The sequence below is a fragment of the Malaya genurostris genome, chromosome 2 (genome assembly GCF_030247185.1).
Source record: "Malaya genurostris strain Urasoe2022 chromosome 2, Malgen_1.1, whole genome shotgun sequence".
In the NCBI taxonomy this organism is placed as follows: Eukaryota; Metazoa; Arthropoda; class Insecta; order Diptera; family Culicidae; genus Malaya; species Malaya genurostris.
In genome coordinates, this window is record NC_080571.1 from 33,923,079 (window position 1) to 33,949,547 (window position 26,469).

At 38.5% G+C, this 26,469-nt stretch overlaps 2 protein-coding genes across 2 annotated transcripts; both read right to left on the minus strand.

Annotated features, from left to right (window-relative positions):
- Positions 1–14,228: 14,228 nt before the first annotated feature.
- LOC131428578 (craniofacial development protein 2-like) lies at positions 14,229–15,395 on the minus strand. Its single transcript, XM_058592624.1, has one exon. It carries the CDS (start codon positions 15,393–15,395, stop codon positions 14,229–14,231), a length of 1,167 nt encoding a protein of 388 aa, XP_058448607.1.
- Positions 15,396–22,514: 7,119 nt separating this feature from the next.
- On the minus strand, positions 22,515–22,907 carry LOC131428580 (shematrin-like protein 2). The gene has a single exon (XM_058592625.1). It carries the CDS (start codon positions 22,905–22,907, stop codon positions 22,515–22,517), a length of 393 nt encoding a protein of 130 aa, XP_058448608.1.
- Between the last annotated feature and the right edge of the window lie 3,562 nt (positions 22,908–26,469).

The following is a 26,469-nucleotide window of genomic DNA, read 5'->3' on the forward strand; positions in this document are numbered from 1 at the left end:
TTGTCGCCATGCAGTGAATCAATATTTGGACGCATCGAAAATCTCATTGATTTTAAGTTTTAATCCACAAATCAGTAGAAAACACATAAATACGTAAATCTAGAGGATTGACGTCGCTGTTTTCAACATTCTTCGATTACATCATTCTGACGGTGTATTTCAAGTCGTTCTGATCCGTAAATCTGATAAGTTTCACTGCCAACTATGAAGCCAAACATTTCCATATTTCGTCGATTTGTTTGATTCCGCGAACGAAAATGCACTTCACCAAAACTGCATTCGTGACTGACAATCGTCATCACCGGAGGGCAGAACGAAAAACGGTGCCGTAGTAAATCTGCTTTATCTCAACATCTGGGAAAGTGAACAACAATTTTCCGAAAGGTACGCTCCAGCTCACAACGCTATCATTAATGCAGGATCTTCAATCCCTCTCGAAATCACCTTTTCCAACTCTGATTGAACCATTCCGAAAGCGCAAAATGTGACGAACAGTGCAGCAGTAGGGTAAAGAACCGGTTGATTAATGAAAAAATCCAATAACGAAAGAACACATAGCAGCTACCTACCCCTGCCAGACCGTGTTCACAAGTAGCACTATTAGTGAAGCTTAGCAGCTTCCCAGCGGGAAGCCTCAGCAGCCGTTGAATCTTCCCGTCACTGCAGTATGTAGCCCTACAGTATTCATCAGTGCAACGAAACGACGGAGAAAAACTATTGCTGTTGCACTCTTTTCCATCCCAATACCACCCCCCCCCCCCCCCCCCCCCCCCCCCGGGGGGAATTCTTCTCGTTCAATCAAACTTACGATGTTGCTAAGGACTAGTCTGAATTAAGACAAAAAAAAACGTGCACTTCTTCGAAACGAACTGGATATGGAACTTTTGTTTCGATTTGAAAGGTTGTTAATTAAAAATGTTTTACTATATAACATATTACTAGATGAGTTACTCGGTGTTGGTCGGAAGAAAATATGTCAGTAATGCTCATGAACATGTTTTCATGGTGACACTTAGTCAAGTAACTGGCAACACTTTTATGAGGTAAATATTGCTCTAGTATTTGGTACGAATCAAGCTAAGAAAACCGATTTATTTGATACTTAAACGTAAGAAATCTACTCTATAAACTGTCTTGGACTACCATCGGCCTAAACACCGATCAGTAGAACTTTTTTTCCGTAAATTTATAGAAGAACTGGGAATTTATGGTGTAGAACAGACTACAGTTATCTGCGGTCGTACTGATTAACAGCAATCCATCTATAGAATTCATGAAAATGTCAAGAGTACTTTTTGATTATTCAAATAAATTTGTTTCCGTGTTTTACAGTCAGTTTTTCGATTCCCAACTAATAGGCAGCGAAAGAGACATAAATAAAATTTCGAATCAGTGTTTGATGGAAAAGCAGAGAGTGAAGATAGTCTTGCGATGCGACGTGTATGTGTTGTCTGGCGAATGGGTTTCCATAGAGATAGGACTATAATTGAATGCTGTGGTGGGCAAGTAAAGCGAAGCATGTTTTTTCTGCTAGTCAGTTGGGCTGTCTCTTCATGTGTTTCCATATGCAGGGTAGTTTAATTGGCAAAACAATTTACCCGGTTAGGAGTTGGCTACGCGTTCGAGTCCCGTCTCTGCGGTATTTGCATGTCATTTTTCAATCTGTTTTCTTCGCTAGATACAGATAAAATTTCAACAAGCTCAAGCTCGTTTGAAAGCTAACATTGAGTCAAGGGTCAAGTTCAGCGATCGAAAGGCTGTAGCTCCTGGTTCCGGAGATATAATGGTGTTGTAACCAACGAAACGTGTTTTTTCTCTCGCCTCAATTTTCTTGTAGATAGGTGGCTGATTGAAAAAAAAAACCTTTTTTCAATCCACCTAGTGCTGTGAAGATGCCTTTCTCATATCTCACATATCTATCTATCTATATATATATATATATATATATATATATATATATATATATATATATATATATATATATATATATATATATATATATATATATATATATATATATATATATATATATATATATATATATATATATATATATATATATATATATATATATATATATATATATATATATATATATATATATATATATATATATATATATATATACAAATGCAGAGATCATTCTTTGTAATCGCATCACGTAAGAACGGATGGATGGATTTACATGATTCTTTTCTTGTTTGATCAGTTTTTACCCCCACCGGGTTCGTACATCAAAAAAATTAGGAAAACTTGCCGGAAAAGTGGGAAAAATCCATAAAGTTGTTTTGTATGGACAATGGAATTTTCCATTGAAAAAGTCGCCAATGATTGCTAGATAATCGATAGGCATAACGAGTTGCATAAGTCTTTGGCCGTCGAAGAAAAGAATACTAGATCGTTAGAAAATCTTTTGGGGCGCAACGCGTTGTTTTCTGTGAATATTTCACATGCGTACTTGATCGATGTGATTCGTACTTTCGAGCTACGTGCTTAATTGGGTATCAAAATTATTGCTTACTAATGTCGTTTTCACTTGGTAAAACTGGAACTGACTCAGGGTAGTTTCATCAAGAAAATACTTTTCACGAAACTGAGTTGGATTTACAGTTCAATTACATTAAAAGAATGTTCCAAACTGGTTCAAACAAACTATTTCACAGCAGTTAGGGTGAAAACTGGATTAGGTTTGGCATCAAGCGAAAACTTTTGCTTTCATATGCACATAATAAGTGGTAATTAGATATCAATATTCAAGATGGATTGATACTATTTCATATTCTGAGAAGCAGTGTTGGTGATTGCCGATAATTTGGCAGAGAGCGGCTCGATATTTCTCTACATTGTATACAACATCGTCATTCTGATACATTAACTCGCTGCCTCTCAATGCATGTACCGTGAGAGAATTTTTCTACATTTCTTCGCTCCACCTTATACTCTGAGTATTCCAGGGCCCTTACTAATATAGCAATGATCGGCGCTGTGTGGAATTTACCAAGAGAGAATCGCAAGTTGACAATTATCGCCGAAAATCGAATCGATGATTCAACTTGGTGATTCTCATACTGGGTTACAATATTTCAAAACCCTTGTGTGGAGTATTCTCAGGCATTTTCATAGGCACAACTTATACAAAGGATATATGCACATAGTTAGAATAAGCAACAATAGTAAAATGATTATCGTAATTATCTCCTGACCTTATATAGGGTGATTTTTTAAGAGCTTGAGAACTTTTTTAAACAATAAAACGCATAAAATTTGCAAAATCTCATCGGTTCTTTATTTTAAACGTTAGATTGGTACATGACATTTACTTTTTGAAGATAATTTCATTTAAATGTTGACCGCGGCTGCGTCTTAGGTGGTCCATTCGGAAAATCCGCTTTTTTATCGACAAATTTTGTTCAGCGATGAGGCTCATTTCTGGTTGAATGGCTACGTAAATAAGCAAAATTGCCGCATTTGGAGTGAAGAGCAACCAGAAGCCGTTCAAGAACTGCCCATGCATCCCGAAAAATGCACTGTTTGGTGTGGTTTGTACGCTGGTGGAATCATTGGACCGTATTTTTTCAAAGATGCTGTTGGACGCAACGTTACAGTGAATGGCGATCGCTATCGTTCGATGCTAACAAACTTTTTGTTGCCAAAAATGGAAGAACTGAACTTGGTAGACATGTGGTTTCAACAAGATGGCGCTACATGCCACACAGCTCGCGATTCTATGGCCATTTTGAGGGAAAACTTCGGAGAACAATTCATCTCAAGAAATGGACCGGTAAGTTGGCCACCAAGATCATGCGATTTGACGCCTTTAGACTATTTTTTGTGGGGCTGCGTCAAGTCTAAAGTCTACAGAAATAAGCCAGTAACTATTCCAGCTTTGGAAGACAACATTTCCGAAGAAATTCGGGCTATTCCGGCCGAAATGCTCGAAAAAGTTGCCCAAAATTGGACTTTCCGAATGGACCACCTAAGACGCAGCCGCGGTCAACATTTAAATGAAATTATCTTCAAAAAGTAAATGTCATGTACCAATCTAACGTTTAAAATAAAGAACCGATGAGATTTTGCAAATTTTATGCGTTTTATTGTTTAAAAAAGTTCTCAAGCTCTTAAAAAATCACCCTTTAGAATCGGATCGCAAAACGGAAATGAGCGACCGTTTGTCGCTTCAGTTTCTCTCTTATATGGCACTAATTGATTCGTGTGAAGAGTTGCTAAAGAGCGTTTTTAGATAGGTTAAAAGCCATCCTTACTGAGAAGAATATTCAAATTGGTAAGATCATTATCAACTTAAAATGTAAGTCGTCTCTCCAAGTTACCAAAAGTTCCTTAGTACCTAAAAACATACACTTTATTAGAGCTCTAAAGTACTCGTGGCACTTTTTGAAAACTTGAACGTACATAACAAGTTCTGAGAAAACTTTCTCGATGCTTAAAAGCTGTACAAGGAACTGCTTCAAAGTTTGTTATGTTGCGTCGGGTGAACATTAAAGTATGGGTAATTCCTCACAAACGGACTGTTCAGAATGCTTTGTATACAGCTTTAGTCAAATCTGTTTTTTTTACGAACTTTTGGTTACTTGGGCTTAAAACAAATTGTAAATATATCCTTAGATGACAGTCTGTTCATTTGCTCTATTTTTACTTAATAGAAGCATTTCACATTTTCACATTAATTTTGGTGGTGTTTCTTTTTTTTTTTTGCTAAAGCGAATGTGTGTCGAATTCCGTTGATTGTAGGGTAAGTAATCAGAAAATTATTGGAGAGAAACGTTAACCACTTAGTCGTTTGAATTGTCAAGCTCTCCGAACACTTAAATTCGATCAATTGATTTTTGAGTTTTGGGCGAGACGAAGTTCGACGGGTCAGCTAGTTCTCATATAAATATGTAATATTCTTCAAAATAATGTTCTTTCATTGTTGAAAAACAAAAAAAAGATTGTCCATAAACTAGCATAACCCACATCCTACGAACTGATTGGAATGGTATACCACACTCGACCCTCCGAACCTCGGTTCAAAAGTTGGTTTTCACAGTGATTGAATAATAACCTTTCTATATGAGAAAGGCAAAAAGATCGAAATTAGATTTTTTTGCATGTTTTTCATTTAACTGTTTAAAGATTCGAGCCCTCGTGTTCAAAGAATTTTATTTAACATAAATCTGTAAAATACTTAACCAGCCTCATTAAAGCTGTTAAGGTGAAATGTAGTCCCAAAAAATGCGCGAAAAATTTCAACCACTGGAGTTGACCGAATCGTCGCACAAAGCATAACAAACAAAATCGACACATAGAAACCAGTAATATTTTCAGCGATTGAGCGCAGTGGGCTTACCACTAGGCTTGTGAAATAGACTCTGTTGATTCGTAAAGAATTTTTGAATATTTTACACTTTGAATATATTCAAATTCAATGTTTATTGTCATTGATTACTATTACACTAGAACCATGGGTATTCATAAATGACTATCATACTAACAATATATATGTCTACGTTTAGCAGCAAGCACAGCTTCTCTTTCTACAGAATGATTGAAAACAAGAAAACATTCAAGTATTAGTAATATCTTTGCCAGTAGTTTGCCAGGCCCTTCCTACCGATGAGACGAAATTAACGTAAAAGTATACCCAAGTAGCAATCCGCAACTAGTTCTGATACGACAAAGTCCAAACTATGTTGCAACAAGAGCACGAATATGTTTTTTATGTTATACTGGTTAAAACATGGTGACAGCAATGTTTCATCATAACATAACTAGTTACGAAATAGTTATTTAGGTTTCCAATAATAACATCTTTGTGTCATATTGAATTAAATATAATTTACAAGCTATCGTTACTTAATCCAAACATATCTTTAATCACAACAATGCTTCTAGCTACTAGTTGAAAATAAGTTTATTTGACTTCAATAGTAGCAACCCATAACTAGTTTTGATACCACTTAACCCAACTGTGTTGCAACAAGAGCACGAACATGTTTTTTATGTTATACTGGTTAAAACAAGGTGACAGCAGTGTTTCTTTATAACATAAACATTGAACTAACTATCATTTGTAAGTTATCGTTACTTGATTCTAACATATCTTTAATCACAGCTATGCTTTTAGCTACTAGTTGAAAAAAGGTTCATTTTCCGTTGCGAAATCATTATAAATACGTAAGCGTATATGTAAATCGTTACTGTGAATTGATGTAGTAATAACTTAGATATTATAAGATTATAACATATAATTTCTTCATTGATTCAGATAGTTATCGGTAGGTTTTCCCAACGTTATGATAACGAAAATGCAAACAAAACAACTTTTGTTGGCTCGAATATGGCGAACACAATATGGAGTCTCAAGAAGTGTATGAAACATAAATAAAACCAGGATAATACTTGTTTCAAAACTACTTTTTGCCGAAAATAGTGAAAGGCAGAATAGTCATTTTTGTTCTATGCACTGTCATAAACACGAAGAAAATAATATAGGGATTGAACATCGATTGTGATAATATTATAATTCTTATGATATATGATTTAAAAATGATGAGAAATCACTCTACTTGGAATAATTTTGAGCATTCTGAACACAGTGTTATTTTCCTGTTTTTTTGTTATATCTTTATAAACAGATTGATTGAAGGCGCATAAAAAACAGTTAGGTAAAATTTAATTCCGCTCGACAGTTTGAAAATCGTTGTGAAATTTGTACCTTGTATCAAGTTTGTGATTTAAAGTACTCTTCTGTTTTTTTATTGATGATATAAAAGTGTTCTGTATTCATTCAATGTTTATAATGTCGATGGTGACTAAGTTTCAACTAGTTTAAATGAAAACAAGTTATTTTCAAGTTATGAAAAAATAAGTTCTTTCAGTATGACATTACAATGTAACGACAACTTATTTTTAGCCGACCTAACAACTAGTAGAAACTGCGCTTTTTGAGTCATGCAAGTGGTTAGATATTAGTAACAATCACTCAAATATCTGGTTGCAAACTAGTCACAAACAAGCTAGCGTAACAAAAATTGTTACTTGGGTACATCTGATACGCATGATACAGCGCGGTCGAATTTCATAATCGAATAATTACTGTTGAAATAAGAAATTCTTGGACATTCACTGTCAATACATTCCTTTCCAATTGACTTTTGTTGTCGTTGAGTGACGTTTTGCGTCATAAATTATTCACCAATAAGTTCGAAATATGAACATACAAATTTTCATAGCTTATGTGAATCAGTCGGGAACGGTAATTCCAATCAAATTTTTAAAATATGTTGAACAATGAGATTTTCAAAGAATTCATACTTATACTATCCAATGATATTCACATAACATCACCACCATAGACTTTCATCAACAACTTTTATGTATTAGCATTCTGCTAGACAACGAAAACAATTGTACCAAATAAATTATGTCCTGATCGTCTATTCAATATAATGATACATTTTCCAAAAAAAGGTTAATATATTTGAATTCTGATCCTGCCTATATGGATGTTATATTTTTAAATGTTCTAAACGAACGATAATATTTGGCTTGTATTCATTTCATTCAATAGCCTGTCTAGGTTGAATTTTAATTTTGCTATAATGTATTGCTACAATCTGAAGTAATACTTATTATATGAGGCATTATAAACGACGGTTACTTAGAAAATCAGCGATTTCTTACAAAACCCATTTTATTCTATTCAACTTGTTATTACTTCAACACAAAATCTAATTCGTGTCATGATTCGATATGTAATTTTCGCTCACGATATAATGTTACCGAACCCACGGAACATTTTTCACATCACCACAATACGAAATAGCAGCGCGCAAGCAATACAGAAAATTGCTGAAAAATTTACATAAACTTTTCACAAATTTCTATTAGTTTGGCAAAAATTTTATAATTATGAAATGCATTTTCTGATTCTTTGTGAAATTTTGAAACAAACACTGTTTTTTGAGTTTTACAATCATCCACGTGGAATGCAATAGTAACCGTTTATACGTTTCAAAAACCAATTACGGCTCGGTAAAGCAAAATTTCAAAAACCTAAGAATACTTGGTTGTGGTAAATTTAATTGCGAAAACTTAAGCGATTCAAGTTGTTCGAAAATCGGTCTAATTTTTGAATAATTGATCGAAAACGCGACGCGCGCATTCCGTTACATTGCACCTTAAAGAACTCTTTAAATTTGTATCACCAAACAGTTTCTTCCAGACTTTTGCAGGTTGCAATATTAAAGATAGAACTAACATTACATTTTAAGGTGTGATACAAATGCTGAGAGTTTCAATTTACCCTCTTCAAAATAGAACCCAACCCACGCACACAAAGTACGGAAGGTTCGGAGCGATGTTCAGATCTCAGTGGCCAAAACCCATAAACTTTTACCGCCAGTGATTCACCAAACCAAGAAGATTTGTTTGGGACACTAGAAGAGCCTATTAAGACAGCCGCCAAACGGAAAGCTCGAATAGGAGGAGCCTTGCTTTTCATCACTGCTAACGAGAAACATACCGAGAGAGAAATAGATTTTATTTTGAATCGGGTGCGGTTCGGTTTTAAGAATTCGGATACCTGGTCTAGATAGTAAGGAGTGGTCGTTTGAGTTTGCTGAATAGGCAGAAGACACGCGGAGCTAAATCAGGCGAATTCGGTGGTTGCGGGACAATATTGGTTGAAAAAATCACGAAGAATCAATGCAGTATGCGACGGTGCATTATCATAGAGCCAAATTCAAGAGTTGTCGGCCCACAATTCCGACCGCTTTTCACGAATAGCTTCGCGCATATGACGCATAACACTCAGATAGTTGACAGTTTTTATTATTTATTTGTCGTCAATCAAAAGTAGACCATAAGGATAATTACAATAATCGTCTTAAATTAGTAAACTATTCTAAATAGATCACTAAATAATGTATAATTTATTATGAGTTAAATAATTATAATTGGCTTACCGAATAGAACTGAAATATTGCTTTAGTTTGTTTTTTGACATAGTGAAATCGACTGCTTCTGAATGCTTGTTGTATACAGCCATCAATTGATTTATTGGCCCATTTTTTGCATAGTTTGTTCGCTGGTGGTTTGTAATAAAAATATTTCGATTTCTTAAAGGCCGAGATGGTATGTAAAAATTTAGTTTGGACAGGAGTTGACTGGAATCTACGCGATTCGAGACAATGTCATTTACAAATGAGACCATTGAAAATTCTCTGCGTTCTTTTAATGTTTGAATACTGATCAGCATACAGCGAGCTTTATAGGATGGAAGAGGAAGTCTTGTCCAACCTAATTTACGAAGTGCAAATAACAAAAATTGTTTTTGAACTGATTCAATTCGATCTTCCCATGTGATTAAGCAAGGTGACCAAACTAAGCTACAGTATTCTAGTACTGACCGAACATAGGCAATGTATAATGTTTTAATTGTATACGGATCGTGAAAACAGTAACAAAATCGTTTTATGAATCCTAGCATGTTATTGGCTTTGTTTATGATTGTATTATAATGGTCAACAAAAGTCATTTTAGAATCTAGTATTATTCCTAAGTCCCTAATTCTTTCGCATTTTTGAACTGTTTGACTTCCAAGAGTAAGTATCAAGTCAGGTGTATTTCGTTTTTTACTGAATGTTATTCTACTGCATTTTTTCACATTTAGTTGAAGAAGACTTTTGTTACACCATGTATAAAAAGAAAGAATTTCTTCTTGATAAACCTTGGCATCCTCACTTTTCTCTATTTCTAAAAATAGTTTTATATCGTCTGCGTATATTAGAATTTTAATTTTTTTTTAAAGAAAGAAAATGTCGTTTACAAACAAGATAAATAAAAGAGGACCTAAATGAGATCCCTGGGGGACCCCAGAACTGACGTGAATGGGGCTCGACTTTTTACCCTTAAATTTTACAATTTGTTGACGATTTGTTAGATAAGATTCCAACCATTTAAGAAGACCTGGTAAGATTCCCAATTTCTGTAATTTGAACATAAGCATGGGTATGTCAACACGATCGAATGCTTTGCTGAAATCTGTATAAAGAGCTTCAATGTAATTTCCCTTGTCCATAGCGGTCAGGGTATAGTGGACGAATTCAAGCAAATTAGTAGTAGTGGAACGTCCTTTGAAAAATCCATGTTGCATGTGAGTAATTCTATTTTTTATTTGACTAAACAGTTTGTCATTAACGATCGCTTCAAAGAGCTTCGGAATGCAAGAAAGAATAGCAATCCCGCGATAGTTGCATATGTCTGCTTTTTTCCCATTTTTGAAAATTGGTATAAGGAAAGAGTTTTTCCACGTATCTGGAAAAACTCCAGACTGAAGCGAATTATTAAAAAGCCAGCACAAAGGGGTTGCAAGATCTAATGCTAATTTTTTCATAAACATGGGTGGAATCCCATCAGGTCCGGCACTTTTAGAGACATCCAATTTGTTTAGGGCATCTATTATGTCTAGCACTTCGATTTGATTTACATTAATATCTTCAGTAAACTCTGGAAAGAAATTAAAATATTCACGATCGCGGTCATCTTCAGAAAACTTCGTATAGATTTGTTGAAAAAATTTAGCGAAAAGATTACAAATTTCTTGTGAGTTATTACCAATGTTTTCCTGTAAATACATTCTTGACGGAAAGTTTTCTGATTTCAATTTGTTTCTAACATAACTAAAGATTTTTTTTGGGCAAGACTTTATTTCCTGTTCAGTTCTTGAGTTATACTCTTTGAATGCAGTATCAATTGCTAAACTTAGTTGGTCACAGATGTGTATGTAATTCGATAAACTGTCACTATTATTTTCTCTTTTGTACTTTTTATGAGCTTTTTGTTTTCGATTTCTTAAATTTCTTATATGCTCGTTATACCAAACAGGATACTTTGAATTATTTTGTCGCCTAATTTTCTTTAATGGGACATGTTCATTTATTATGTCGTACAGCCGTGCGTAGAAAATATCGACTGAAATTTCGACATTTCCTTGCCAATCTATTTCTCGTAGCTTACGACTAATACTATCATAATTTGCTGAGTGGTAATCGAAAATCTCCTCATACTCGTAGTAGTCGGGTCTATTAATCCAATGTATAAATATTGAGAATTCGATTGCTGTATGAAAAACTTCATTTTTCCACAATGGAGTTGGTGATTCTATTACACAAAAATCATCGTGAATATTAGTAAATAAAAAATCTAAATAACAGTTTTGCTGATTTTTTACATGATTAATTTGATTAAGACCTAAACCAGATATTTTGTCGAATAAGTAATGAAGTGTTTCATTCTCCCCAACGAGAGGTAGTAAAATGCTATCATTTTCAGCGTCTTGAATAAAGTCGATATTGCGCTGATTAAAGTCTCCATATATATGAACTTTAACTTCCGATGGAAGCTTAGTAATTATTTCATCAGCAACATGCAAAAACTTTTCATATGTGGCATTGTTAGGAGGAAAATATACTGAAACAAAAATATGTGTTTCACCTGCTAAATGAATTCTTACCCATACGTGTTCAAATTCTTTAAATTTCGTAGTGGTTATCATTTCGGCGTCAAATTCTGCTAAAACAGCAATGAGAACACCTCCCCCCGATTTTTTATCAGATGTATGGAGCTCACGATCGTTTCTAAAAACGTTGTAAATGTCTCCGAAGACTTCCGTGCTGTTAACGCTATCATCCCAACTAGTTTCGGTTGCTAGAATAATTCCATACGAACACCCTAAAATATTTTTATGGATTTCATTAATCTTAAGTGCGCTCTTCATACGGTTAAAATTTTGACAATATGCTACGATTTCTGTCGACGACGCTAGATGAGGAGATCTTATTGAACATGATTGTTGACTTGTGATAATATTGTCATTATTCTCTTCTTCTGGGTAATGCGTCAAAATTGTCGAAAACACGAATGTTGAGCACGACACGCCACGCACGTATCAGTTGACGAACATTCAGCAGACATTTGATTCGGCATCGTTAGTTGCAGGTTGTGCTCTCGATAAGGATTAGTCGTCGGTCCTCTTTGAAAATTAATTGTAGGTCTGTAATTTGTTGGCCGGTCGGAAGGAATTCGGATTGATTTTATTGACTTCCTTCTTCCTTTGAACCCAATTAGGACAACTTGCACCAATCAAAAGCAGGCCTTTTGCAACATTCTGAACGTTTCGGCACCAGAAATTCGATTCCGCATACAAAATTTAATGGAACTTATTTGATGATTTCATTCTAAAAATCGCCTACTTTCGATATCTTAGAAAGACAGACGTACACTAAACACTAATGAATATTTTGATGTGACACTTGGCACAGATGGCACTGATAGTCATACCAACATAGAAACATAAAAACATATTTCGACGAATAGGGGTCCCGCCCGAAATAAAATTCAAAAGTCGTACTACTTTTTCCTCTTCCACTGTGAAAACCGACTTTATCTTTTAGTCATATACCATTCGACTCATCTCGACTTACTTACTTACTTAAGGCTCCTACGCACCCCGAGTGGGGCAAAGGGCCGACTTGAAAGATCTCCATCCTGGGCGATTGCCCGCCATCGCCTTAACCTATTGCCAGGTTAGATTTCGGTCGACTTCTTTTATTTCTTTATAGAGGCCGCCATGAGCCTCTGGGTCTTCCTCTGCTGCGATGTCCTGCTGGGTTCCAGTCTAATGCTTGTCTGCAGATTTCGTTTCCGCTCCTACGTAAGGTGTGGCCGACCCAGCCCACTTTCGTTCCCGAATTTCAGTTGCTATCGGCTTCTGGTGGTACCGGCGATGGAGCTCGGTGTTTGAGATCCAGTTATGGGACCACCAGGCTCGAATTATGTTAGGCACCTATTGATGAACACCTGCAGCCGTTGAGTGTTCTCCACTGATACACACCACGTTTCACTAGCATATAGCAGCACAGATTTCTCATTAGAGTTAAATATTCGGATTTTGGTGCGTTTACTTATATGCCTGTTTTCCAGATGTTTCTTAAACTCGCAAAGACAGCCCTTGCCTTCTTGATCCTTGCACCTACATCAATCTTGGTACCGCCGTCTGACGCCATTTGGCTGCCAAGATATTGGAAGCTTTCAACATTCTCCACTGATTGCCCTGCTACTGTAAAGGTGGAAGGGGTCACCGTGTTCACATCCAACGATTTGGTTTTGTTGACATTGATTGCTAAGCCTGCCGATGAGGAGCGTTCGACAAGGTCGTCAAGCTTACTCTGCATGTCAGAGCGCCATTGAGCTAGGAGTACAACATCATCAGCCAATTCGAGGTCGTTCAGGTGCTCCATAGTTATGGGATGCCATAGCAGCCCACGGTTTGGTTCACGGTCAATCGCACCTACCAGGATCTCGTCGATTACGACGAGGAACAGTAGCGGTGATAGAATATATCCTTGCCTCACGCCAGCTACGACCCGGATGGGTTCAAACAAGACCCCGTTGTGCAGAACTCTGCATGAGAAAGCCTCGTACTGCGCTTCGATGAGGGCGATGATTTTCTCAGGAACTCCCTTGCGTCTCAGGGCGTCCCACATATTTTCGTGATTGAGACGGTCGAAAGCTTTTTCGAAGTCAATGAAAACCAAATAAAGGGACTCTTGGAATTCATTGACTTGCTCCAGGATGATACGGAGCGTGACAATATGGTCCGCACAGGATCTTCCGGCACGGAATCCAGCCTGCTGTCGTCGGAGAGTCGCATCGATCTTCTCCTGGATCCGGGATAGGAACACTTTGCATAGAACTTTTATAGCGGTACACAGCAACATAAAGCCTCGCCAATTATCGCATATAGTCAGGTCGCCCTTTTTGAGCACCTTTACTAAGATAGCCTGCATCCAGTCGACCGGAAAAGTTGCGGTGTCCCAGATATTACGAAATAAATTGTGCAACAGTTGAGCGGATGTCATGGGGTCTGCTTTGAGCATCTCGGCTGATATGCGATCGACCCCTGGGGCTTTGTTCGATTTCATGCTTTGAATGGCCGTTTGTATCTCCAGCAATGACGGAGCCTCGGTATTCACGCGTGTGATACGCCTGACCCTAGGCGGGTCATGCCGAGGTGATGGTGGCCAGGCTGGCTCTTGGAAAAGTTGTTCGAAGTGCTCGAACCAGCGTTTAAGTTGATCAGTTGGGTCGGTTAGCAGTTGACCAATCGCGTCTTTCACAGGCATTGTCGCATTCATCTTCGCCCCACTTAGGCGTCGTGAGATATCTTAGAGGAGACGAATGTCCCCGGTTGCAGCGGCCTTCTCTCCTTTGTCGGCGAGGGAGTCCGCCCACGCTCGCTTGTCCCGTCTACATGAGCGTTTTACTTCCTTCTCCAGAGCCGAGTGTCGTTGACGGGCCGAATATATGGCTCCTCGGGTTTTGGATCGCTGTATTGCGGCTTTGGCTCCACTTCGCTCCTCTATTTTCGTCCAGGTCTCATCAGTGATCCATTGCTTTCTCTGGGTGCGCAGTTCACCCAGATTATTCTTGCTGGTGACGATGAAGGCATTCTTGATGGCAGTCCATTGGTTTTCCACGTTGCCACCTTCCGGAATGTCTGCAGTACGAGTCTGCAGTTTCACAGTGAAGGACATTTTCACTGTGGTATCATCCAGTCGGCGTGTGTTAAACCGCCGTCCAACTCTCTCCTCTTGTCGACGAATACGCGCAACACGCAGGCGTATTTCGCCGAGGATGAGGTGGTGGTCAGACGCGATATCGGCACTAAATTTATTCCGCACATCAAGAAGGCTCCGTTTCCACTTTCGGCTGATGCAGATGTGGTCAATTTGACTTTCGGTAAAGCCGTCACGGGAAACCGGTCGATGGGGGAAGAGCGATCCCCCGATCACCATGTCGTTATTGCCACAGAATTCTGCAAACAGCTCTCCGTTTTCGTTCATTTCCCTGGGACCATGGCGCCCCATAGTACGCTCATAGTTCGAGTTATCGGATCCGATCTTCGCGTTGAAGTCGCCCATACAGATCATGATGTCGACCTTCGGAATTCTATCTACGGTGGCATTGAGTTGACTGTAGAAGTTCTCTTTGTCTTGCAGGTCGGCAGCATCGGTTGGCGCGTAAGTTTGGATTATAGTGAGGTTTCGAACCCTTGTTCTGAACCAGGCAACGATTATCCTTTCACTTATAGGCTCCCACTTCATAAGAGCAGAGTGTGCCTGGGCGCTCAGTAGGAAGCCAACTCCACGATGCCGGGGAGCGTGTTCACCTCGTAGGCCAGAGTATAGCAGAATTTGTCCCGATGGTATTCTGTGTTCTCCAAAGTTCGGCCAACGGACTTCACTGAGTCCTAGGATCTCAAGTTTCATTCGATGCGCCTCGTTTGCAAGTTGTGCCAGTTTCCTCGCTGGGCTAGGGTTAAAACGTTCCATGTTCCTATTCGTGTCCGTTGTTTCATGCTAAATGTCGTTGCCGTTAAATCCGTCCGTAATCTTTCATTATCGGAACAAAGTTTAAGTTTCGGGAACAGTAGGTTGTTGGCCCAAGGTTCCCTATCCTTCGGGACGGGGCTGCCATCTTAGGTATAGCTTCCGGGGAAAAGCATTTCTTATTCAGCCGCTGACGCTGTTTGAGCCGCACCTCCTTGATGAACAGACCCTCGGTCAGTGGCGTCAGATTTGTTTAGAGTCCCACACCACATCGGGACTGGGCTAATGCGCTTCGAGCGGCTTCGTAGCCGAGCTGAGCAAAAATCTCTCTCTCTCTCTTTCTCTCTCTCTCTCTCTCTCTCTCTCTCTCTTCGCAATAGTGAAGAAAAGCTACAAAACCGGAATTCACTTCGATTTCGATTCGATTAACCGTTACTGAACGGTTAAATCGATTTTCACGAATCATGATTTAAAATAAAGCTATCAGTGTCTTAAACCACACTGTGCAATTTCATCCAGATCCGACTTCCGGTTCCGAAATTATAGAGCAATGAGTATCAAAACTATCAAACTGTCATACAAAATGAAGCAAAATCGGTACGCATCGGTACGGTACGGAAGAAGAAAATGCCACCGCCTAGCACACAGCGTGCTTTGTTCATGATGGTAGTTTTTACCAAAGAAAGTCTTTGATTTTATTCTAGTTTGAAAAAAAATCTTGTAAGAAAAAAATCTTGTCAGAACATAAGTTATATGAGAAAGGCATCATTACACCACTAGGTGAATTAAAAAAGGTTTTTTTTCTCTCCTAAAAGTGCAATGCAATGTATGAACAGTATATTTCACCAAAATTGGAAATGGTGTTTTTTGTAAATCGACATGAAATTTTAAAATTGATTTTTTCCAGTCTGGGACATACCTTGAAATTTTTTCGGCAGTTTTTTTTTGAAAATTTGACTTTTTGAGGAATACTACTAGCACAACGCATTTTTATGAGATTCGGATAACCTTCAAACATTATAACGGTTCCAATTCTAATTCGCAGTTGTACACCAGTCTATCCAGGCAAATTGCGGTTTTCACTTCACACGTACATCCAATACTCCATCGATTCGCACAGCAGGGAAAATCATATGCAGTTACTAAAAACGCGTTTATGGCGTCGATAACGAGCAAGTAATAAACTTTATTATCATGTCGACATTTGTTGGCGTGCATTGTCAGTCAGCAATCGTAACCGGCATGATGCTACACCGACACTGAACAGGCTTGAGCAAAATAAGCACGAGCAACAATCGCATCCTGATCTGGGATCTCGAATACATTGTTGAATTACGACCTTCCGAAATGGGCCGGCTGCCATTGTTTTGCTGTCTCATGTCATTCCGTGTGTCTTCAGCGGAACACAATGCTATCATTCCTGACAGCAATTCGGGATTAAAGGTAGAAGTTTAGATAAACTCGTGCACGAAATGAGCAAATTTATTTCCCCCGAATCCGAGAACGGCCGGCGTAAGCTGCTCGGGTGGCCCGAGCGGACGCGGGTCCCATAAATCTTCTCAACCTCCGGAGGATTGCTTTTCGGTGTATAGGCAAATCTGCAGGTTGTAAAATTTAATCAAATACCTATCTGGGATCTTCCTCGACGGTTATGGCGTCTGTGATAGATGGCATCCGGTGACCCGAAATTCTACTTTCCACCGAAACCAAACCGAAGGCTCTCATGATTTCCAAGGGTGGTTGGGAAAATTGTCAAGCAAATGGAAAGTTCTCCACTAATGATGATTCGACGAAATGTTCGGTGAGGTTAAGTTTACGGGTACGGCTTCTTCTTTTAGCCGGTTAAACCTGCAGGCGTCCCGAAAAACATCCTTTCCCGTGTTCCACTTGGAGCTTGGAGATCGAACAGCGTAACAGAAAATCATGGGGGAAAAGTTTTCTGTCTGACATCATATCTCGCGTTGTGCGACTACAGCAGCAATAGTTGTAGTACTTTTTTTTGTGCGCTCTTGTTTTCGAAAGCGATGTTCTAGCGAAAGAGAAAAAAACGAATTTTTTCGTTGTTATTCTTCAATGCATTGTTGGACAGTTTTTCTCACGGTTGTTTTTTTTTTGTGATTTTCCTCTCGCATCATATGGTGGACTGTTTCATCTTTCACTTATCGCAATTTATTGATTTAGAAGTTGATCGGAAAAGTTTTGCAATAAAACCGAAGCGCACACATACAACCGGAAGGAACGAGCAGTATTTTTCATTAAATTCTATGACTGCTAGGCATGCGGAAAGGTTAACGAAAAACTAAAATTGACATTTGTGTCATGGGTGGAAAATATAACGGACCTGGTCAGCAGACTCCCAAAAGTTCGATTCGTTTTCCTTATAAACAATTTTGGGTTTGATGAAGTAATCACGTTTCAGTTGACATTTTGTTTTCTGGCATAATAAAACCGATACAATGTTCTCATCCAGTATCCGGATATGACATTCACTCTTCCCGGAAAAAAGGGGTCGAATATGAACTGTGGGTCGCACCGTTGGGCTGGTTTTGTAGCATAGTTCACACCACGTGTATTAGCCGTCCGGTCGATGCGTCGGGGTTATCTCGGGTGGCAACATAAATTTAATTTTGGGCTGTAATTTGTTATCGTATTCTTTTGTGACTGAAAACCCAAATTTTTAGGTGCAATAAACCAAACTTTTGCAAGATAAAGTACGCGTATTCGGGACCTGTTGTTTGTGGATATGATGTATTTCTGGTCCGATACAGCAGACCATCGAACGATGGTGGTAGTTTTACGGTCGATCAGTTGTTGGCTGAATGATTTTAGGATAATAAATTCTCGTGAATGGCTTTAGCAGCAAAGTAGCTTCCGCTAACCGAAAACTACTGGAGATCAGAAATGGCGATATTCTGATTAACGAGCTAACTCAGATTGGCAACATTATGGGTGTTTATGATTTATTCAGGATGTTGAAAATAAATAATTGTCCATCCATTATAAGAGATATCGTATAGATACTCTGCAGTTATTTATACAGTGCTTTGTCAACAATCAGAAAGTATGAAAAAAATAAAGAAACAGAATTATTCAATCGCAACAATAGGCATTCTTTTCTCACGTTTTGTTTTTTTTTTGTTGAAAAAATAATTAAAATGAAGTTTCAACGGCAGATCCCCTAGAGCTGTTATGTACTGAAAAGTTGAAGACGAAACATAGAGAAGAAATTTACTTCGAATCCCAACCAATTGAGCTTGCATTCGTTTAGTTGTGCATTGATTGGATTTTTCAACCTTCTTTCCTAGGATAAATATCAGTTACGTCAGCTGTCTTCATTAACTTTTTCTTTCAATTCTTATCGTTTTTGAAGACTTTCTTCTTTTTTCGAATTTTGCGATTTACCTCCCTCGGTACAAACACAGCATCGTTGGCTTCGTAACACTACATCACTGGTTTCGCGTAACGGCATGATGCCAAAATCGTCCAAAACAAAGTGTCGCCTTCATGGGATCGGAGGAAGGGCAACAGGCTCAGTGTATTGGAGGTCCCAGTGAAAGTTTTTTCATCATAACATTTTTCAATGAATTTTTAAAATTTTCAAATGCCCCTAAAATATATTTTAATAACAAAAACACATACAAAATGCAAATTTTTCTATCACAAACTAAAACGGTTTACGGTAACAAATTTGTAAAAAAGTCGAGTGCGTAATGTCAGAGACATAACTGGAGGACGTGAGTTCGAACAAAACAAACATACTTCTTTCGCACCTCCAAATATCAATAATCGTTTATATTAGTTTATTGATTGTGTGAATTGTACAACTTTTACTGCATTGCTTCTCAAATTTTAAAGGAGCATCTACATTAAAGTATGACTGAAACTGAATTCGAAATATGGGACTAAGGAGTGTATCGAAAATAAGCTATCTATATAAATTTGTGTTGTACGCATGTGTTTGTGATGGTTTTTTATGCTCAGATCACAGCATGTTGTGCGTTTGACTGTCAGCTTTCGTTTGTTTACTTGTTTGTGCGGTTGAAATTCTTCGTTTTCAAAATGTTGCGTATTGCAAAGGAGGTGAATATTAAGGTTCTGGACACATGGCTTAGTCAGAAGGGTATTACCATGCGCAAATTGGCGAAGCGGTTTGGAATTCATCATGGCAGTGTTAAAACCATCATTAATAAGTTTGGGGAACACTTTGCTTCGAATAAGCTACCAGGAAGAGGCCCGGTTCTTCCAACCCGAAACCGGACCAGAAAGTGGTATCTCTAATCGTGAAGAACAAATCAATATCAACACGTGATTTGGCCAAAAAGCAGGAACGAGTGTCGGAATGATCCAGCGTAGCAAGAGGCGAAATCACCTGAAGACCTACAAGAAGCAGAAAATCTCGAAACAAAGTGTAGAACAGAAGAAGTGAGCAGCAACAAGGGCCCGGAAATTGTATTCGCGTCTTTTGCCCGGATGTCCGGATTCATGTGTTTTGATGGGCGATGAGACTTATTTATGTAAAGGACTCAAAAACCCTTCCAGGTCCGCAATACTTTACTGTTGTAGTTGGGGAGGATGTGAGCGGACAGGTCGATTCAAGTGGAGAAATTCGGTCGAAAGGTAATGGTATGGCAAGCAATATGTTCCTGTGGTTTGAAGTCAACTATTTTTTACACTACCGGAACTTAAAATGCAGAAATCTATCGATCGGAGTGTCTCCAGAAGAGATAACTGCCTTTATACGAGAAGCATAGTATACCTCCACTGTTTTGGCCGGATTTAGCGTCGGCTCACTATACCAAAACCACTCTCAATTGGCTTGCGGAAAAGGATATAAATTTCGTTGAGAAAAATATCAATCCACCAAATTGCCCTCAGCTTCGAAGGTTACTGGGCAATCGTGAAGAGGGTCTTAAAGGAGACTGGTAAAGCAGTTGGGAATATGCAGGAGTTAGAAAAAATGAGTTCAAGCGTCCAAAAAAATGCGATGCTACACTTGTCCGGAACTTGATGAAGAGCATTCGATCAAAAGCTCGAAAATTCGCGAAGGAACAACTTAAATTTTATCCGGTTTTCATTATGTTCAAGTTTAACCTCGTACAATAAAGGATCAATTTTTAGTTTGAATAAAATATCGTTTTTTATCATAATTTAAATGAAAAATTTTTGGATAGCTTATTTTTGATACACTACTTAGCTTCGAATTCAGTTGCAGAATTCAAATTTGGTACCAAAATCCAGATCAAGAATCCAGTTCATTAATTTAGTTCTAGAATTCTGGAACTGAACTCATTTCCACAATTCATAATCCAATCAAATTTAATTCTAGAACTGAACACTGAACTCAAATTCCTAACTTGAGGCACTGAATCCTGTTCCAAAGTCTTGTCCTAGAACCCAAATTCCTGAATTTAATTCCAGCACGCTTAATATGAATAAGGATGAAGGACTCAGAAACTGGAATCAGAAGTTAAGGTCAGGTTCTGATGTCATTTTCAAAATTCTGGTCCAGATATAAAATGTTGTTCCAGAATTCAGAATTCATATCATGAATTTTGTTTCGGAATGAGAATCCTGGATACGAATTCTGAACTCAAATTAAGGCACTAAATTTAGTTCCAAATTTAGTCAAGGAACCAGTTCCAAAAATCTTGTTTCAGAATCTAGAATTAGGAATCAGTTTCAGAGTCTAAGTTTTCTCGTAGTTTCCTAAAGTTTGAGAAAACTAAGTTTTAGACTTAGTCGTGGAGGCCATCAACTCGAAAAAGCTGGCCATTTCATAATGAGGCACAAAAAATATTACTACAGACCATTAAATTTTGCAGAGCCCTCCAATAAATCTTTTAGAGGGGTGAAAAGTCCTTGCCCCTCCATAGTTGCCTCCTCTGCCGCTCAGCAACCCCTTGAGGTACCAAACCCCTAAATGAATACTATGAAGTGTGTATGTCTTGAAGTCGTAAATTCGTTTTCGTCTGAGATGTCTGCATAGACATTGAACTCAGCTGACGATTTTCAAAAAGCGTTTTTTCAACGTCTGGCATGGTATTAGTGGTACAAAATTAGTTGCTGATGAGTCGAAGATGAAATGTAAAACAAATAAAAAATTCAACAGATTTTCGAAAAAAGATATGTAGAAACTAGAAAATTTAGTTTTTGAAATTCAAATGTTCCTAAGTTTAAATAACTATCGTCCTGAGTGTGTTTCATCGCTCATCCATTACAGTTTCGAAAGTTATCACCCACTAGAAAAGAGAAACCACTTTGGGAATAGGTGATGTAAAGGAATAGCTTGAATTTTTCAATTTAATGTTCATCAGATCGACGGATTCGCATAATGGCACAGCACCGCGCAATGTCAAGACGAAAAGAAAAAATGCAATTTAAAAACATGCTCAACCTACTGAAATAACCAATCTAAACCGAATTCAAATATTTGCATCCGTGTAGAAAAACAAAATGTTATTGTTTCCGGAGGAAATTGGAACTACGGATACGGATTTCAGTTGGCTGTTCTCTTTCACGGTCGCTTCCGGTATGTTTTAGGCAACGTACACCCAAACAACAGCAATAACAACCGGGTAATGATTGCGGAGTATAAATATTTCCTTGCGATGACTGGCATATTCCGACCCGGAACCGAGAAAAACAACTTGTGAGTGGGAAAATGAAGTGGGGTGCAAAATGAAACAAAAAAAAAAGAACATACCATCGGAGATGATACAGTAATTCAGCTAAATTCGTTATTCATGGGCGTACGTCCTGAAAATATCAATTTGCACCAGAAAGAGTTTGAACTGAGTTACTTAGCATAAATAACCATATTTTTTTTCTATCGAAACGATAAGGAGGTATTTTCGGATCATACTAGGGTTTATACCTACTATTGGGCGGAGCGCGTAGGTTGCTGACGTAGGATAATACGATTCAAACCGACGGATTTCCCACTCACCAACCATCAAAGAGAAGATCTTCTCGAATGAAATGTACGTGATATGGATTCGTTTTATACTTGACCTTTGCAAGATTGATTTCACAGATAGATTGGTAACTTTTTTTGTTTTTCTTTATTTTTAACATTCTCACAGCAACAAATAAATAAAACCGCACAACACTTACACAATAAGTTCAACCGAAAAAACCATAACTCGAACCGTAGCCATATTCATAACCACCACCATACGCTCCGTATGGCACTCCAAACCCTCCCCCGTACGGTCCGAATCCTCCCCCGTACGGTCCGAATCCTCCGCCGTACGGTCCATAAGGCCCGAATCCTCCGTAATGAGGAGGATAGCCTCCACCATAGCCACCAAATCCTCCACCAATCAGTCCAACACCGATTCCGATGCCTCCGAATCCCAGATGACGCTTGCTGCGTGCAGGCTCCTCGACCGCTGTTTCGCTTTTATTCTCAATTGGCACTTCCGGGTCAACGATTACGGCATCCTGCACAGGTGCTGAATGCACGACCCCCAGCACGGAGAGCAGCAGCACCAGCAGCTTTACAACGTGATACATTTCGTCGGATAAATATGATCCACGCGGCGTTGTATGTCACAAAAGAATACATCCTAACCGGACAGATTTCCGTTCTCTTATATAGAATCAACTGAAGTCGCAAGAAGATCTCATCTTCCAAAAAAACAACAACGTTTTAATTTGCATAAAACGGGCCGGACTGGCTCACACCTTACATTTCTTTTCGTAAAGTTTGGCAAAAGAACAAAGCCCGTCAACTTGAAATCGAAATGAAGCGTGTGTAGCTTTTGAAAAAAAAAACCGGTTCCGAACAGTACGAGAATTCCCGCTAACATTATGGCTTCTGACTGACTGAGTTCAACGTAAACAACGCAGTCCGAATTTGATTGAGAGTTCTTCCGCACCGGTGACCGGTTTATGGCAAATATTGTGAAATTCCCACCGTGCATCGATTTCCGCATAGCCGCCGTGCGTGGGCCGTCGAAATGAACCGAAGAAGTTCCATGAATGGCAACAGAGAATCCTCGGAAGGGAATTGTTTTCTTAGTGCTAAAATCTGGTGAGTTACTCGCTTCTCGTGCGTTTCGCAATTTACTCAGCTGATCTCATCAATCTTTCGGAATGTACGTACATTAAATATTTGAAAAAATTCGCCAATGAGCGGTTTATGAGCTAAGACCAATTTAGATTCTAGAAGAGGAAACTGAAAACGATAAATCTTTGGATGTTTCGAAATATCTTTCAAATTGTTCCGAGCCAAGATTTCAATACTCAACTGAGTTTGTTATCATAACTTTTTTGTTTTCATCATATCTGATGAGCGTTGGCGGCTCAATTCATAGGGCACTGGCCTTACAAACCAGTTGTTGTTTGTTCGAGCCCCCCGAGCAGTAAGGATTCTTAGTGTCAGTAGAATCGCAATGCAATGAATCGGCTGCGAAATCTGTTGAAACAGAAGGTCATATTTTCCACAAAAGGAATGTAATACCAAGGGTTTGTTTTTCTGATGAGAATTGGGAGGTTAATTGTAAAAAAGAAATATAAAAAATAAAGATTTGTTTTCACCATTTAATATGTTTTGCTACTACACTGATTTTCTGACAATCTATGCTGAGCCGAGTTTTATAACCTGACAGATAAATATGTAGGTTGTTATTTATGTCCCACTGTCAAATTAAGTCGTTAAAAATAAGACTGCCGTTTGGTGCAAAGAAATACTGGAAAAATTCAATCGTTGTGCTTCAAATTTGGTGTATAACATCTACACAGGTGACGAAACATGGATTTACCAAAACAGTAGTCGACTGTATGGGTGTTAGACGCAATGGACAAAAAAGCCAATTAACAAGCAAAATATCGCGAACACACGACGCTTAGCAAGAAAGTACAGAATTCGACCAGGGGATAACGTAATTGTCGAACGAATCACACACGCTAAAGGAGATTCCAGATTCAGCACAAAACCTTACACGTTTCCGCCCGAGACGTTAGATAGGATATGGCACCTAGTGAAATACCCTTACAGGATCACAAAAGTGGTGTAGAATTTGCGTCTGCTCAGCGGTTCAAATTGAATTCTAATTATTAAAAAAAAGCGGGTGGGTAATGCCAGAGACATTACTGGATGTCGTGAATACGAAAAAACTAGCACGCTCCCATCACTTTTTAGATTTGATTGATTGTATAAATTGTGCAAGCTTTCCATTTTTTCACTAATAGAGTTTGAAGCGATGCACCTACATTAAAGTACAGATTAGTTACATTAAACAGCTACTATTCTACAACTATATATTCCAAACTTGAAACAATTCCTTTATAATTTCCCAATATAGGAGGCTAGGTACGACAAATTTGTAGCTTATTTTTATTGAAGCTATGAAGTTCGAAGATATCTGATTCTTCTCGAAATTCCAGTACGAGACAATTGCAATGGCCTGGTCTGAAATGTATCGACGATCTTCGGTATGCAAGAGTCATTTTAATAATAATAATAATGATAATAATAATAATAATACAGATTAATCTGTACATATATGTATGTATAAATAAAATACAGATTAACCTGTATATATGGCAACCCTGTTTCGCATGGCATATTTTCACACGACCCCATACTAGTATAAAGATGTGTTCAACATCATTACTTTCGCTGTCGCATTGCCGTTCGTAATTGAATGTGTTAGTGACGGTACAAATTATTTTAATTTCCATCTTGATGAAAATCTGCCTTTCTACCGGTTTTCGGTGCCATCGTGCTGACAGTGTCTCGTACGTTCAGAGTAGCTGCTTTAACTTAAATGACGATATTTCTCACATCACATTTCATTTTATATCTGCTACTGGCAGCCTGAAAAACCTTTCCTGTTCGCAGAACGGGAAACAGTGAGACGATATAAAAGAGAGAGTTAGTAGAACGGCAGCCAGTAATACTGAATTGGCTGTCTAGCTGTTAACACCATCTTGTGGAATTTTTACGCAGAAACACGCACACAGGAGGATCAGTTAAGGACAAGGCAAAGTCCCGCTCGAACCGTGCTGGTCTTCAGTTCCCAGTTGGCAGAATCCATCCGAAAGGGAAACTACGCCGAGCGTGTCGGTTCCGGTGCACCGATCTATCTGGTGGCAGTGATGGAGTACTAGGCTGCTGAAGTGTTGGAATTGGCCGGTAACGCTGCCCGTGACAACAAGAAAACGAAAATCATCCCTCACCATCTGCAGCTGGCCATCAGTAACGACGAGGAGTTGTAAAAAAAAACCCATCCTTTTAAGGACGACCATATCACTGTGATAAAGAAATATTTAAGATTGCTTTAAGTTTAGCCAGTTCTGATACGCCTGGAAAGTAGAATGCGCAACTCAAGTGGAAACTTTTGTTTTAACAATTTGTTCATTTCTGTTTTCGGCCGCATACTAAAGTATTCACGACAAAAATACATTTTGATCTGTATACGTGGCAACTCTGTTTCGCACGGCATATTTGTATACTAGTATGATGATGTGTTCAATATCATCACCTCCTACTTTCGCATTGCCGCTCGTAATTGAATGTGTTAGTGACGGTGCAAATTATTTTAACTTGTCGTGTGTTGCCGGAACAAGGGCAACAGTTGCTCAGAAAATGGTAGGAAAGCGACAAAATTCAACTAGTTCTTTATGATAATCTTTTGCACTCAAAAGTGCTTTGAATTGCTGAAAGTGCTTTGATTGGGCCTTTCTGGACTTTTTGGCTGCCTTTTCTACCGGTTTTCGGTGTCATCGTGCTGACGGTGTCTCGTACGTTCAGAGTAGCTGCTTTAACTTAACTGACTCTATTTCTCACATCACATTTCATTTTATACCTGCTACTGGCAGCGGTGTACGGACAGCCCCTATGTTAAAATTCCTTTCCTGTTCGCAAAACGGGAAACAGTGAGACGACAGGTCCTCGATGTTGCTCTCGTGTGTTTTGTTTCGGGAACAGTTGCTTAGCAAATGGTAGGAAAAATGAACCACTCAACTTTTATATGGATGCTCTTGTATAGATGCAGACATCTCGCGTTCTGATTGGCTGGTGCTGTCATGCGTCAAATCAAACAGGTTTTTCAATAGTGTACTATTGAAA

Coding starts and splice junctions, on each gene's coding strand:
- LOC131428578 (XM_058592624.1), bottom strand. CDS start 15,395: ATGGAACGTTTTAACCCTAGCCCAGCGAGGAAACTGGCACAACTTGCA.
- LOC131428580 (XM_058592625.1), bottom strand. CDS start 22,907: ATGTATCACGTTGTAAAGCTGCTGGTGCTGCTGCTCTCCGTGCTGGGG.